This window comes from Dama dama, chromosome 33 (genome assembly GCF_033118175.1).
Source record: "Dama dama isolate Ldn47 chromosome 33, ASM3311817v1, whole genome shotgun sequence".
Lineage (NCBI taxonomy): Eukaryota > Metazoa > Chordata > Mammalia > Artiodactyla > Cervidae > Dama > Dama dama.
The window spans coordinates 63,330,780-63,347,213 of NC_083713.1; the positions used below are offsets into that span (position 1 = coordinate 63,330,780).

The following is a 16,434-nucleotide window of genomic DNA, read 5'->3' on the forward strand; positions in this document are numbered from 1 at the left end:
GTTATTATTTATCCATATAGTTTTCACTGTCCGAAATTTCACTGATGTCATGCATGTGCTACTTTACCTTCTGAGTTTCTGTTGTTGTTCTCCTTTACCTTTTATTTATTTATTTATTTATTTTTTGTTTGGCTGGGTGACTTGCGGGATCTTAGTTCCCCAGCCAGGGCCCCAGTAGTGAGAGCACTGAGCCCTAACCACTGGACACCAGGGAGTTCCTTTCTTTACCTTTAAAAAAAAAATAGTTTACCATCACTTTAGTGGAGTTTGTGGAGAGACAGGAGGAAAGTTTGTACATTCAATCTTATAACTCATGCTTTTTATTCAATACTCATTTTATGAGACTGACATGCTACCTACTGTGCTAAGGAGGCAAGTTTCGATATACATTTTAAAAGGCTTTCAATAAATATTATCCCATTACCTACTGGAAAGATCTCACCTCTACATGCTCATCACAAATATAAAGAGTGCCTTTCCATCTCATGTCATTCCTCATCAATACTGGAGAGTATCCCTCTAAATATTTATAATAACTGAAAGATTTTTTAGCTCAGAGGATTGTAGCTATGCAGGCAACTATAAATCATATTCAGTTGTATTTCTAGTATTATTTTGTAATATCTTTCAAATAGAAAGTCTCAACCTCTAGAATACAACCTCTATGAGGGCAAGAATTTAGTCTGTTATTCAATTATATTGTTATAATCTGGGACAGTGTTGGCTACTCAATAGGAGCTCAATAAATATGCTGAATAAATGGATGAAGAATTGGGGTAGTTCTTTGGCCAGCTACCGCCTGTGTCTCTTCTTATTGGGATCTTTTTTTTTTTAGGTGACCATTTTTTGCTTGAGAATGGCTTCTCTCCCTGTGATACATCTCAGAGAGATTTCTTGAAATGAAATTTCAAAATGTCAGCCTGTGTCTAAAAAGGGACCTACAGATATATATATATATAATTTATTTATTATATATAATAAATATATATTTTAATATATTATTTTATATTTATATTTTATATTTATATAATATTTTATATATCTATAAATATATATATTTATTTTTATATATTTATGTATATATGTGGGGTTTTTTTCCTTTGGCTTTCAGAGTATTTTTAAAAAGAAAGGGAGGGAGATTTCACATAAAGTCTCCAGCCCTCTGGCTTCCCTTGGCAATTGGAAGATCTAGCAGTGCTGGATTACCCAGCCGGAATGGACAACACCAACTGAAACTGGGAAACGGATGCCCCAGTAGTTGGGGCACATGATTTTGGTTCACCACTGTCCTTACTTGCCCCACTTCATCCATTTATGTGCCTTCTTCTACACACTCCAATATTCTTGGGCTTCCCTTGTAGCTCAGCTGGTAAAGAATCCACCTGCAATGTGGGAGACCTGAGTCTTATCCCTGGGTTGGGAAGATCCCCTGGAGAAGGGAAAGGCTACCCACTCCAGTATTCTGGCCTGGAGAACTCCATGGACTGTACAGCCCATGGGGTCACCAAGAGTCGGACATGACTAAGCTACTTTCACTTCAACCCTGAGTATGTTTGGACCTTTGGCTTTAGCTTTAAGCTGTGATGGTGAGTGGGGTTTTAGGGACCATTCTGATGTTTTCGTAAGAAAACAACTAGGTTTTACCCTTCCTGGTAAATTGCATCTCACCCTTCTCTGCACCCCTTCAGACTTTATGCTCTTTCCCATATTTGAGTTCAAACAACAGTTGCGAGACAATAATACGTAAATATTTTCACATTTCTGTGAAGTCTGGGTTTTCTGAGTAAAAAGCATTGGGAGACCAATTTAAAAAATGATTGAATGACAAATATGGCTTGGAAGTTAGAGATAAGATATTGCTTCAGAAAGATCAAGGCTGATTTTGCCAAATGCCATTTGCTTAACTTTCTAGGGTAAGAAACAAACAAGACTCAGAGACACATCTCCCCTTTTTCCTAGGGACATTAGCATACATTTCTTAGTAAAGGTCTCTCTTTCTTGGAAGGGAAAGATGGTTCGAACTGCCAACACTATATGTAAGCTCTGAGTCTCATAATTTCAGGGTCTCCTCCTGTGGGACAACCTCACTACCTGCGCAGGGAAATATCTGGTTCTCGTTGCGCCAACTTGCAGGGAAGTGGGTGCAAGGAGCTGGCGCTAGGATGACTCATGGGTAATAAATGCTCTATTTTCCGATCCAGAGGGCATGTGTTTCCAGAAGGAATATAAATAAAAATAAATAAATAAATATCACACTATGTGTGTATAAATGTTATAAATATAAAACATTTCTAACATGTATTTATATAAAAACCATTATATTAAAAAAAAACCCATTATATTAAAATAACCCACCCTTACAGTGGCAGTAGTTTTGTGTGGTGATTCCGCACCCACCTCCATGTAGATCACATCTGGAAAAACTACATTTTACCAACTTTTCCTCAAACCTCAGAGCCAGGATCACTCCATCCCCTGGCTTAGTGCTGACCGTGTTCACTCTACTACTAAGAATACCTAATAATAAGTATTATTATTTTTCTTGTTACAGAGTTTTCTACCTCTGACATGAAGTATAGTAGCCGAAGAATTGAGGTAAGAGTAGTTTTGAGCATTTTCGACTTACGAATTAAAACCAAAGAATCTTGTCAGAGACAAATTCTATCAAAAAACTCAGAACCAAAAATCCTCACCATATAACCTTGGAAAAACAACAACGCACATATAGTTTATAGAGGAGCAAATAATTTCTGAGAAAATTATATCTTGACATGTATATATATTTTCTGGGTATAGTTCTCCACATAATGAAGTGAGTAGCTCTTTTGGACATATCTAATTTTTCTTTTTCTTTTTTTTAATGTATTGAGAAGTTAGGTGATTCTTTTTCCATGGTAGAAAGATTTTCCTGGCTGTCTCATTTGTAAGTAAAGCATTTTGAAAGAGCCTTGCAATTCTCCAACTGTCTGACTCGTCTGTATAAGTCTTTGAGAAAACACATATATATTGCTTAGTGTTGAAAAAAAAAAAAAGTTCATTGACCTAAAAAAAAAAAAAAAAGCTGCTACTAGGGAGATGTTTAAAGCACTGGAAGAATCTGTTTCTAATTCTGAGAAGTCATGTAGGCAATAAAACTGGGGAATTATACTGTGTCTCTCCTGTTTCTAATGCCTATTTCTAGTCAGATTTCTTTTCCTTTCTTCTTACACGCGGGTGGCAATAGAATGAAAATTAAACATGTAGCTCTTAATTACCACTCATGATCTATGCTTTTCTATGCTATATTACTAGGTATAAAATCTATATACACAAGGCCACAGTGAAATGTGTAAAGAGTTTATAGCTTAACTGAGCAAAAAGCGGAATATTATATATTGGGTTACACTGACCTCTAGAGGCTGATAATAATATAAACTAGCTTAATTTGAAAATTAATTTGACGTGAGTTTGAGTAAACTCTGGGAGTTGGTGATGGACAGGGAGGCCTGGCGTGCTGCAGTCCATGGGGTCACAAAGAGTCAGACATGACTGAGAAACTGAACTGAACTGAATTTGAAAATAGTTGGAAGGCCAAGGAAAATTTAAAAATTTAGTGAGCTAACTTTCTCTTTTTAGATTTTTTGGCCACATTTCAAGGAATGTGGGAACTTAATTCCCCAACCAGGGATCGAACCTACACCCCTGGCAGTGGAAGTATGGAGTCCCAGCCACTGGACCATCCAGGAAGTCCCAGGAGCTAACTTTCAAGTGTATAGCATGGCAGATTTATAAGCCACCCTCAGCAAAACAATTCAGCCAAGCCATGAGGAGTAGTTATGTTCCATATTAAAATTCTGAGTTGGTCTGAATGATCACAGAGTAAATGTAACAGCAATTTTAAGCTGTTCTAAGTGGGAATTTTAAGTTTTGGATAAATTCCATGGAAAGTAACAGGAAAGAGAATAGATACAAAGTAGAAATAAAATAGAAGGTAAACAGAAATGACAACAGAAATCTTTACAAATGTAAATGTTTTTTAATTTATATGATAGAGACTTTATTTTTAATAGATAAGCATGAACCTTGTAATGTTAATATTAATATCAGTTTTTAAAAGTATTGTCTTACCTTGGTTCTAAGAAAACACCAGGAATGAGATTTTAGTTTTTAAAATTGTGAACTCCAGGATAACTTTGTACTTTAAAGCCCTTCCTAAAGAGAATCTTAAAATCTCTTCACTTTACTTGATACCAGTTGACATGAAATGCATATGTGTTTCTACATTCATTAATTTTTCTTTCTTTCCTTTTAGTTCCCTCTGCCCCCGCTATCATCTCTGCCCATGAGATCTGGTCTCCTTACTATACCCCTAAGTCACAAGGATCAAAAAACAAGGGAAAGAAATATTCCACGTCTCGTATCTTTCATACCTAAGCTCTTGGAGCCTATTAGTCAATCTGATGAATTTAGACCATCAAATAAGCAGAAGGAAGCACCGTTCAAGTTGTTAGCAGATCAGACTCTCAGATCCTTTGACAGTTCTATTTGGTCCAGAAACATGTGCTCTTTTTCGAAGGCTCACCATCACAGACAACACCTGGAAAAGGGGGGGAGTAGGAAATCCAAGGAAAGAGAAGGATGTATCAACATTGAAGTCTCTCACTTTGAAAAAGGACAATCTTTAGTGTCCTTGGAGAATTTCAAGGAAGGCAATTTTCCTACAGATAGGGAAGAGGATATTGACTGCCATGGTAATGAACTGAGAAGAGCAGAAGAGAACACTCCATCTCTTTCATCAGGAAAGAAAGAGGATTTAGTAGCCAGAAACTATGAACAAGATTCAGAAGTTGGATACACCAAGCCAATCAAGTTCCAAGAAGCCCTGCCATCAGATATAGGTCTAAGCCAGGATGAAGGGACTAAAAATGATAAAGCTGATTCAAAAAGTGCTTCAGCACTTAAAGGCGAAGCAATTGAACTAGACCATATTTCAGAAGATTACACTGTTCTTAAAAGTTTGTCTGATGTAGTCACTGATGGCCCCATTGAAAAGCTCTCAGAAGATCACAGCAGCATGGAGACAAGCACAAAAATATCAGTAGCAGAAACAATCAAACCAGAAATGAATGGGATGGTGCCTCTTATTCACATCACTTTCCCTGGAGATGAAACTCCCAAGGAACCAGCAATAACCAAACCAAGCCTCCAAAAACGAAAGGGCATCCTTCGTAGCAATAGTAGCTTCAACATACTTGCACACCAAGAAAATGACAGGCATAAGGTGAAAACCCAGAGAAATAAGTTAGATTCAAAGACCAAGACCAGTAACAGGACACCTCAAAATTTCATGATTTCCACTGAAGTTTCCGTGAAGCCGACCATGCACAAAACCAGTATAAAAACTCAAGTTTTTCCTGCTTTGGGGCTTGTGGATCCCAGACCTTGGCAACCACCCAAGTTTCAAAGGAGACTGCCACAGATAGAAAGGAAGCAATCTGCTTACCAGGCTTTGAAACCTAAAAAGCCATCATTCCCTTGCCCCTATAAAAATCCAGGAATAAAAAAGTCTTCTGTTCCTCTCTCTGCTCAACCAGCAGAGCCAAGACTGAATTACTTAGATCTGAAGTATAGTGACATGTTCAAAGAGATCAATTCAACTGCGAACGGGCCTGGAATCTATGAAATGTTTGGAACTCCTGTTTATTGTCACATGCGAGAGGCTGAACGGCATGAAAACAAGGATCACCGAGAGATATGCTCAGCTCCATCAGGCAGATGTATCACCAATAAATGTCGATCTTCACACAGTGAGAGGAGCAGCAATAGCCGAAACAGACTTTCTCAGAAAAGACCGCATAGTAAACCCCCCAAATCTTCTCTTGGCATTAAACAAAAGCACAGAAGTTTAATTTCTAAAGAAAAGGATTGCCAGGCTGTAGGTAGCACCCTACAAGATGCTGAAAATGGTGATGGCATTTCAGAACCAGGGTGGCAGATTAAGTCTTCAGGAAATGACTTTCTATCTTCCAAAGATGAAGTTCAGCCCATGAACTTGGTTCAGGCTCATGAGCAGTTCACTGAACAGAAAGATTTCTTTCCTGTCTCAGATTTGTCCATTGTTGAAGAAGTCTCTATGGAAGAGTCTGCTGATGAAGAAGACATTTCTAACAACCAGATACTTGCCACAAGCCTCAGAGATCTGCATCAACTTGAAGAGCTACGCCACCAAACCCCATTTGTCCTTTCAGAAAACAGCTGGGCAGTACCCAGTGAGAAAATTTGCAACATGCATGAACTGCAAGAAGAGCAGAAGGTAGCATCTCCCGGTGAAACAAATGGCAACCAAATTTTAACTAACTATGTAGACTTGGATAGTTTTTCAGATAAGTTGAAAACTCTTAGGAGTTTCTCTTCCCAAGAGAAACAAGAAAGTGTAACTTCTCAAGCATATCAACACTGGGCACTGTTTTTGGATCATGATAGTTTAGTTAATGGGTCAATTCCGTATCAAACACTTGGAAAAACTTTAAATGATACAGATTCAATTTCCCAAGAAATTCTAGACTCTGTAAAGAATGAAGAATTGACAGATGAACTCTTAGGTTGTCTAGCTGCAGAACTATTAGCTCTTGATGAGAAAGATAACAACTCTTGCCAAATAATGGCAGATGAAACAGATCCTGAAAGCCGAGATTTTGTCCTCAGCAAGAGAGGAAATATCATGCAAGAATTAGGTAGAGAGACAACAAATGTCAAAATACAGGTTGGTATAACTAGAATCGGGCTTTCCTGGTGGCTCAGACAGTAAAGAATCTGTGTGCAATTCAGAAGACCTGGGTTTGATCCCTGGGTTGGGAAGATCCCCTAGAGGAGGGCATATCAACCTACTCCAATATTCTTGCCTGGAAAATTCCATAGACAGAGGAGCCTGGCGGGCTATCGTCCATGGGGTTGCAAAGAATCAGACACAATTGAGTGACTAAGCACAGCACATCACATAACTAATAATCAGAGATTCATTGGGGTGGGAAGGGACCTCAGAGACAATCTGCTTCAAACCCCTTATTTTCAAACAAGGAATCAGAAACCCTAAGGAGTTAAATAGTTTCATCAAGGTTGCATTGTTTGGTTGCAAGTTTGGAATCCAGGTCCCCTGACTCTCACGCTGTTTCATTATGCTGCCTCACTTCTGGAATTTAGCTAGCCTGATACTGCGCTGGAATCACTTTGGGCACAATACTGTAGCAAAACTACTTACTAAAATAGGTAGATATTATATTTGGTGATGATGTTTTCAATCAACAATAGCTGGGAGATAATTGTGGGTAAAGCATTACTCTAGGTGGTGTGTGAGATACACAGCCCCTGAAGTAGCTCGCTATCTAGTTCCAAAAAACATATGGAGACACAAAAAGATCTTTTCTCAAAGATTCCCTGCACCTGAGCATTTGTTGCCAAATGGTTTACTTTAATACAAAAATATTATTGATGCCTCCTATGTTCCTGGTATTGGGATAAGAACTAGAGACATGATAGGGTACAAGACACCCCCATTGCTCTCAAGAAAACATAAGCAATAATCCTGAATACATTAAAAAAATTTGTTTGGCATTGGAGTTGGGATGGGGAGAAGAATACTAACAGGTGATAGGGTTATGCCTGTTTTAGTTTTCACTGAAGTATATCACCCTCCTGTTCTACTAAATTTTTTTTAAGATGAAAGTTTTTGTTTGTTTGCTTGTTCTTACCTATCCCAACAGACTTGGAGTTTGTTTGTTTATTGGCTGCACCTTGCGGCATGCAGGATCTTAGCTCCCTGATCAGGATTAGAACTCACACCCCCTGCTTTGGAAAAGTGTGACGTCTTAACCACTGAACCACAAGGGAAGTCCTATCTTCTCCTAAATTTTAAAGATAGAAGCATTCGGTTTAGCTGAAACATTATTCATTAAACACTAACTAGGGTTATATCACACTCTTTCAGGATCAGAAATAATTATTTTAAATAATCTAACAGAAGAATACACAAGGTGAGAACTTAACACATATGAGTGAAACACATTATACTGTCTCCTTTCTATCTTCATAACAGCTCCATGAGGTCAGTCCTTGAAGGTAATAACAAGTCTCCATTTTGCAGATGAGGAAAATGAGGTTTAGAAGGTCTCACTGGGAGTGAGCAGTGGGGAGGGGCATCCTGATTCCAGCCCAACACTTTTAATCACTATACAGTGGGAATAGTCCTTGTCATAAAAGGCCAGCTCCACCCTCATGGTGAGCTTGGTCTCTGCTGGGAGGTGGATAGTGATGCAGAGAGGCTGCCAGGCGTGGGTGGGAGACAGGGGTACATATGTACACGCCTGTGTGTCTGAGATCGCTCTACCAGTCTGCCAGTTCACATTCAAGAAAAGCTAACAGGCTGGTAAATATAATCAGCCCATAACCCTACCCTGCAATTGGAATAAAGAACTGACCTTCTGTGATCTTTCATTTCCGAGCAGTCCTTAAATTTCAGTTTGAATAAGAAACACGAGAGGCTGTGGAGGAGGAAGAGGAACCCAAGTGGCCCTTTGAAGGCACCTGGGGTCATTTCTAGGGAGGTGATCCTGTGCCACGTCTTATTCTTAAGGACCTTCTCTGTGCCTCTATATCACCATCATCATTTATTTTAAGAACTCATAGAGGAGATCAAGACCAAGTATTTTTGGTTCTGATCAAACAGTTGGAAAACGTGGTGTAAGCTCTACAAAGATACTTATTTCCCAAGGGCAGGGCCTCTAAAGGTTTACTGTGGATACATATCTCTTGAGGATCATGCTGAAATGTAGAACTGATTCCGTATGTCTGAGGTCTGAGATTCTGCAAGTTTAATGAGCTCCCATGGGATATTGACAGAGCTGGTTCACAGATGCTCCTTTGAGTAGCAAGGGTCTAGAGGACCATGAATCTTCAGTCTATTGCAGCTGATCTTGACCTTCAGACTTGCTTGTTATGCTTGTGCATGCATGCATGCATGCATGCGCATGTATGTAAGAAAGAAGGTTTGGGGAATTCCCTGGGGGTCCAGTGGTTAAGACGGCCAAAGGCTCTGGTCCAACCCCTGATTGGGGACCTAAGATGCCACAAGATGTGTGGCACAGCTAAAAAAAAAGGAAGAGAGAGACAGTATCTATATGTATGTATATTTGTGTATAAATGTGTGTATGTGTGTGTATGTGTATGGAAATGTAGGTATAAATGCTTTTATTTATGTGTGTATGTTTGTGTGTATGTGTGTGTTGTGGAAATAGAACAGGCAAAGGCTATTTATTCAGAGCTCATTATAGCAAAGGAGTCAACCACCATCATTTTTATTTGGTAGAGACTCAAAAGCAGACAGAGGAGTGAGAAAGATTTTTAGTGGAAAAAGGCTTCAGGTGTGCCCTGATTGGAGGCTGTTGTCCTGGGGAGGTTGTTGGGGGGACGATCAACTAGAAGGGGCCTCCCATGTGATTGGTTAAGGGTGCATATTTGGCCTTCTCTGATTGGTCTGAAGTTAGAAAAGGAAGATTCTCCTATCTGCCCTTTCTTTCTGTCCCAAGGACTCAATGTAATGATGATTTTTTTTTTTTTTGGTCTCATTCTTCCAGAGATATAGTAATGGCTTCAGGAGATATGACAAAGAGGAGAGATTTTTCAACTCACATGAAAAGAAGACATTTTCTGAAAATAGTTTAAAGTATGAAGAATCTATCCTGTGGACCAAGGGTGAGATCCTCGGGAAGGGAGCATATGGCACAGTAAGTGAAACAGGAAGCTTGCTGAAATAAAAAAATCTCCTCTCCTCCTCGACCCCTCCCTCTTTCCTAGGCATCCTGTTTGCCCTCCCCACTCCATATACTCTTTTACTTAGAGATCTTTCAGTTAGAAGTAATAGGAAACCCAACCCAAACCAGCTTGAAGAAAAGGATGTCCACTGTTTTATGTAACTGAAGGGTCTGGAGTAGATCTGACTCTGGGCACAGCTGGTTTCAGAGGTCAAACAACGTCATCAGAGTCTGGCCTCTCTGTCTCTCCTTTTGGCTCTCATTCTCAGGCTTCATGGGGTGGTTCAGTTCAGTTCAGTTGCTCAGTCATGTCCGACTCTTCGTGACCCCATGAACCACAGCACGCCAGGCCTCCCTGTCCATCACCAACTCCTGGAGTCCACCCAAACCCATGTCCATTGAGTCGGTGATGCCAACCAACCATCTCATCTTCTGTCGTCCCTTTCTCCTCCTGCCCTCAATCTTTCCCAGCATCAGGGTTTTTTCCAATGAGTCAGCTCTTCGCATGAGGTGGCCAAAGTACTGGAGTTTCAGCTTCAGCATCAGTCCTTCCAATGAACACCCAGGACTGATCTCCTTTAGGATGGACTTGTTGGATCTCCTTGCAGTCCAAGGGACTCTCAAGAGTCTTCTCCAACACCACAGTTCAAAAGCATGAATTCTTCGGTGCTCATTGTATTTCTGGTCTCGCCTTCTCTGAGGGTCAAGTTCTGTGGGAAAGAGGTCTTTTTGTTCAGCAATTCAAGTTATGTTACCCAAAGTTGGGAGAGCCATTGCCAAGAAGCAAAAACAAAAGATATTTCTTATATTTTGTGAATTGCATAAAATACCATCTAAAGTCCCAGCACTTTACTGAGAGTGGGATATATGTATATGCATATCTGATTCACTTTGCTGTACACTTGAAACTAACACAATATTGTAAATCAACTACAGTCCAATAAAAATTATTACTGCAAAAAATGTTTTTTTACAAGCCCAAGCACTGTACATGGGTATTGGGTTGACCAAAAAGTTTTTCTGGGTTTTTCAGTAAGATGGTATGGAAAAACCTGAACAAACTTTTTGGCCAACCCAATATTTGCACAGATTGCTAGAGATGATTGAACCTAAGCTATTATGATATGCATTCACCATGCTACTTATCCCAATCTTCGTTTCCCTGCAACTTTCAATTTGTTTAAGTATAATACTTCACATTTACATAGGGATGTATCATCTTAGAGAAAAACCAGGGTTTGGGAGGCATTTTGTGAATGAGTCATCGTTTATATTTAATAATAAGGTATTGGTTTGCTTCTAGGTGTATTGTGGTCTTACTAGCCAAGGACAGCTAATAGCTGTAAAACAGGTGGCTTTGGATACCTCTGATAAATTAGCTACTGAAAAAGAATATCGGAAACTGCAGGAAGAAGTCGATTTGCTCAAAGCCTTGAAACATGTCAACATTGTGGCCTATTTGGGGACATGCTTGGAGGAAAACATCGTAAGCATTTTCATGGAGTTTGTTCCTGGTGGCTCCATCTCTAGTATTATAAACCGTTTTGGGCCATTGCCTGAGATGGTGTTCTGTAAATATACAGAACAGATTCTGCAAGGTGTTGCTTATCTCCATGAGAACTGTGTGGTGCATAGAGATATCAAAGGAAATAATGTTATGCTTATGCCAACTGGAGTCATAAAGCTGATTGACTTTGGCTGTGCCAAGCGTTTGGCCTGGGCTGGCCTAAATGGCACCCACAGTGACATGCTTAAGTCCATGCATGGGACTCCATATTGGATGGCCCCAGAAGTCATCAATGAGTCTGGCTATGGACGGAAGTCAGACATCTGGAGCATTGGCTGCACTGTTTTTGAGATGGCCACCGGGAAGCCTCCACTGGCTTCCATGGATAGGATGGCAGCCATGTTTTACATTGGCGCACACCGAGGGCTGATGCCTGCCTTACCAGATTGCTTCTCAGAAAACGCAGCAGACTTTGTGCGCATGTGCCTCACCAGGTAAGAAACTGAAAGCAGGAAAGGAGGATAAATTCCCAGAGATTCCAAGCAGTTGACATTTCCTCTGAGATTCATGGCCCATTTTTAGCTCTGCTCAGGTTACAAAATCAAGTGGGGAGTGATTTTGCTCTGAAAAGAATCATGAGTAGCCACATTGGGTGATGTGTTCTGTGTTGTACCAGGGTGTGGGGGTAATGCTTCAAGTGGGAGGTGTCTCAATTAAATGTCTTATCAGGTCCAGACAGTACTTTCTCAAATCAATAGATGTGCAAGAATTGCTATTTATTTGCAAGATCTGTTTCTTTACCAAAGAGACATCTTCCCAGGGACTAGCCATGGTGAAATGGCATCATCTGTGCTTAGCTTCCCTCCCCTTTTGGGGAACCAGTGTTCTCATTCCTTCCTAAAACTGGCTCTCAGGAAAGTATGTGAGAAGTTCATTCATATCAAGGAAATGACATGAATTGATTAATCGATGATTGACAGATTTAATGTATTGTTCCCCCAGAAACACTTGCATTTAAAGTGAGAGGAAACATTTTGAGTCAAAGGAACAAATCTCTAATTGAAGTATTTCAAGCATCAGGTGGGTAGTGTTTGGGGAAGCAGAAAAGTTCCAGAAGGTCCCCTGTTTTCTCCTGTCCTGAGGCTTCCTGGTATTTATGGAATAAAATTCTGGTTAAAATGTTAGGACTGTAAGGGGGCTGAGAGACTACCCACTCGTGTAGTGTTCTAACTTTTCTTAGCCAGGTACTCTTTGCTTACATGAAGTCTTAATCCAAAGAATAAAGCGGAAAGGCAGAGAGATGGGTTTGGTTGGTGTGTGTACCTCTATGAGTGTGTGGGTATGGTGGAGGAGAGCTGAAGAGGAGGGCAGGGGTGCTCAAGCCCATCTACCTACCTGATGGAGAAGAGCATCGAGGAGGCTCAGCGCTGAGCTGCATGTGAGGATAAGGGAGGCCTGATCCCCAAACACAATCTCTTGCCTTTCAAAGAGATATGCTTTCTTATTCCTAGATGAAAAATTCTAGTGCCCCAGCCTTCAGCAAATATATATGGCTACCTCCAGTTCCCTTCCGGAACGAGTTCATTTTGTCATTCTTAATGAATATTCAGAACCCAAGGATCTCTCTGTCTGCTGACGAATGTGTCTCTCTTAGCCCCTCTGCCTTTCTCTTCCAGCACCTGTATATCAATCAGTCTGACCTGGTTGATTTGAGGGACTCACAGGGGCCAGGACAGCACCACATACTCTAGGGTGGGGGAGGGTGGGGGCTGCAGTTCTGGGCATCCCCAGATGCAGAGATGCCCTAGGTATCCCAGGATGGATTTGCAGGCAGAGCTGTGGGCACAGAGCTGCCCCTTCCTGTCTGCCAGAACACCTCACAAAAGGGACATAAATGTTTTAGGAATATCATATGGACCAGTGCTAGTTTGGAAGATTGAGTTTACCTCTTACTTACTGTGGTTACTTTCTTCTGCATTGAACAATGATCTATTATTGATCCACAAAAACTGCTTGCTACTCTCATTTTTTTTTCAAGTTCTCATTATACACACAAACAGCTTTACAGAGAAAGGGTGGGAGAAGGAAATGGCAACCCACTCCAGTATTCTTGCCTGGAAAAGTCCATGGACAGAGGAGCCTGGCAGGCTGCAGTCCATGGGGTTACATGACTGAGCATGTGTGCATGAGGGTGGAGGGAGATGGGTTGGTAGCAATAAACTGGTAGAACTAAAAATAAATAAATAAATAAAGAGAAAGGGTGGATTTTTTTTTTTTTTTTTTGGCTTTCCTTTTGAACCATTGCTTCATAAACTAAGCAATACACAACTCATAATCAATTAATAGGGTTGTTGTGAAGGTTAAGTGAAACGGTGTGTGTAATTGCTTAGCATAGCATGGAGTACATAATTAGGGCTCCACCATTAAATAACCCATGGGAGAATGTTAATACACCTTACCTAATGAGTGTCATGCAAGCATATGATTATCTCCTGAAATTCTATGCCAAAGACCCTGAGGACTCTAGAATTTTGCCTGTTGTCTATGAAAATAACTCCTTGGAGGTGTGGATATTTATAAATAAAAGGGAAAGGCACTCAAAGATTCACAAGTAGAGATGATCAGGTTAAAAACTAGGAACAAGGACTGAATATAACAAATGAATTTGGGGAAGCCCTCAGATGAATGGCTCTGGGTACTACTATGGGCAGGTTTCAGAAATTCTGGGGAGTCAGGCCAAGGAGTTTAACTTTGTTGCAACAGGCAGTGGAGAGCAGGGAACTGCAAAGAATTTGGGGTAGAGGACGCCATGAAAAGATAGGTCTTTGGGGAGGAAGGTCAGGTAGCAGATTCTGTAGAGGGACCTTGAATGGAGGCCATTCTGGAATTTAGAGCTTGGACTTTGATGATAATGGAAGCAGTGGGAGTGTAAAGGGGATTCCAAGACATTTTAGAGGAAGGTGAATCAGGACTTGGTGATGGATGATAGGATCTCGTGGTTTTGAACCTGGATAATGGGAGAAATAATAGCAAGTTGTGAATGAGGTACAGTGGAGGAAGCTGAAGGAAACATTTGAAGCTATGGAATTGTTGCTTGGGAAAGCAGTGAACATTGGAGATGTGTATTTGAAAATCAAAAGTTTGGTAGCTATAATCATGAAAAGATTAGAGTGCTGAGGAAAGTGTTTTTGAAAATTCTCATGGGAGAAGATAACACAGTATGCATAGAATTAAATCTAGTACTCAATTGGAAGAAAGGGAGGGAGGGGAGTTGCCCCATGGGGGAAGAACAATGAGGACAGTTTCTCTTAACACCAAGCAGACATTGTTTCAGAAAGAAGCGGGGTAGTGAATACTTCAAATGCTACAGAGATGACAAGGAGGCTGAGCTCACTAAATCTGGTAAGAAGGTTATGCTTAGTTTCACAGAGACTACTTCGTTTTTTTTTTTCCCTTCAATTTTTTGGCTGCACTGTGCAGCATGTGGGATCTTAGTTCCCTGACCAGGGATCAAACCAGTACCCCCTGCACTGGATGCACAGAGTCTTAACCACTTAGACTGCCAGGAAAGTCCTTCTTGGTCAGGATTAATTTTAAAAGAACAGTTTGTAGAGAGATAAGCAGGTCAAATAATAAAGATTTAGGATAGTGAATGTTGAAACAAGTTATTGGACTTGCCCAACTTAGAGAAATTTGGCAGAAATAGAAGAAATAGGATGGCAGCTAGAAATGATGGTCACTTAAGGACTTTTTCAAGAGGAGATTTCTGCATATTTTGAAGGCTGGGGAAAGAGCCTCTGGAAGGGAGGAGGTTTTTTTTTTTTTTTTTTAGAATGATTCATGATCACTTTCTTTTAAAAGTATTTTATTTTCATTTTCGCCTGGGCTGTTCTTAGTGGTCATTTGCTTCCAAAATGATCAAGATAGCCAATTTAACCAAAAGAATGCCCAAGGAATAATTTACTGCAGAAAACTATTGACTGGTTCATTGGTTCATTGACCAGTTCATTGTCAAAAGCATCTTTTTTTTAATTAAATTTATTTTTAATTGAAGGATAATTGCTTTACAGTACTGCATTGTTTTCTACCAAACATCAACATGAATCAGTCATAGGTTTAACCATGTCCCCTCCCACTTGAACATACCCCGTTTTGATTTCTTGAGGCAAGGGAAAAAAATCCAAGCCACGTGTGCAAAGTCGCTTCAGTTGTGTCCGACTCTTTGCGACCTTATGAACTGTAGTCCACCAGGCTCCTCTGTCCATGGGATTCTCCAGGCGAGAATATTGGAGTGGGTTGTCATTTCCTTCTACAGTGGATCTTTCCAGCCCAGTATTAAACCTGCGTCTCTTATGTCTCCTGCATTGGCATGCGGGTTCTTCACCACGCGTGCCACCTGGTAATTAAGAAACTGTCTCCCTTTATGCTCATCCAAGAGTATCCCAAGTGGGATTATTTAAATTAATCACCAAAGCATATTTAATTGTCTACTTCTAAAAGGCTTTTCAATCCTGGATTCCTCTAAATTTAAAAATAAATTTCATGCTAACTAAAAGTGCATTAAACTGTACATCTAAAAGTGTATTTTACTGTGTATAAATTATAGCCTAAACAAACTGAACAAAAGTACTATGGAAATGTAGCGACTGGTTTTGAATCAGGTACTAATTTTTGAATTATTACTATGTGACCCTTTAAAAGCTGTATATACATTAAAAAAAAATTGTGCCAATGAGTTAGGTGTTGTTATCCCCATGTTACTGATGAGAGAAGAGTTGGAGTCCCTGGTTTAAGGTCACACAGCTAAAATCTGGAGTGTAGACTCAAGTCTGTCTGACGGGCAGAGGTCATACTTCCACTGTTACAGTAGGTATTTTGAGTCAAGTAGATGTAGTTGGCAGGCATACTGCTGGGTGCTTATTCTAATGTGTTTCTGCCTTCTTAGGGACCAGCATGAGCGGCCCTCTGCTGTTCAGCTCCTGAAGCACTCCTTCCTGGAGAGAAGTCACTGAACAGACATCTGGACTTTCCAGCTTCACTACAGATACTTTGTCACTGTTTCATTGTGGAAATGATGGTTTAGGGACCCTTGTTTTCCTACTGGAAAGTCAATCTAACCCAATTTAACCAGATCCTGCAATG

At 40.3% G+C, this 16,434-nt stretch overlaps 1 protein-coding gene across 5 annotated transcripts in view; it reads left to right on the top strand.

Moving 5' to 3' along the window:
• The window catches only part of MAP3K19 (mitogen-activated protein kinase kinase kinase 19), a 38,556-nt gene extending 22,122 nt beyond the window's left edge, over positions 1-16,434 (top strand). For 2 of the 5 annotated variants that reach the window (XM_061135522.1, XM_061135523.1), the window contains 5 exons: positions 2,552-2,595; positions 4,292-6,742; positions 9,609-9,758; positions 11,089-11,786; positions 16,238-16,434. In XM_061135522.1, coding sequence (XP_060991505.1) covers positions 2,552-2,595; positions 4,292-6,742; positions 9,609-9,758; positions 11,089-11,786; positions 16,238-16,304 — 3,410 coding nt within the window. In that variant the 3' untranslated portion in view covers positions 16,305-16,434. The remainder of the gene's footprint in view (positions 1-2,551; positions 2,596-4,291; positions 6,743-9,608; positions 9,759-11,088; positions 11,787-16,237) is intronic. The other 3 variants (XM_061135524.1, XM_061135526.1, XM_061135525.1) reach the window with 3 other exon arrangements.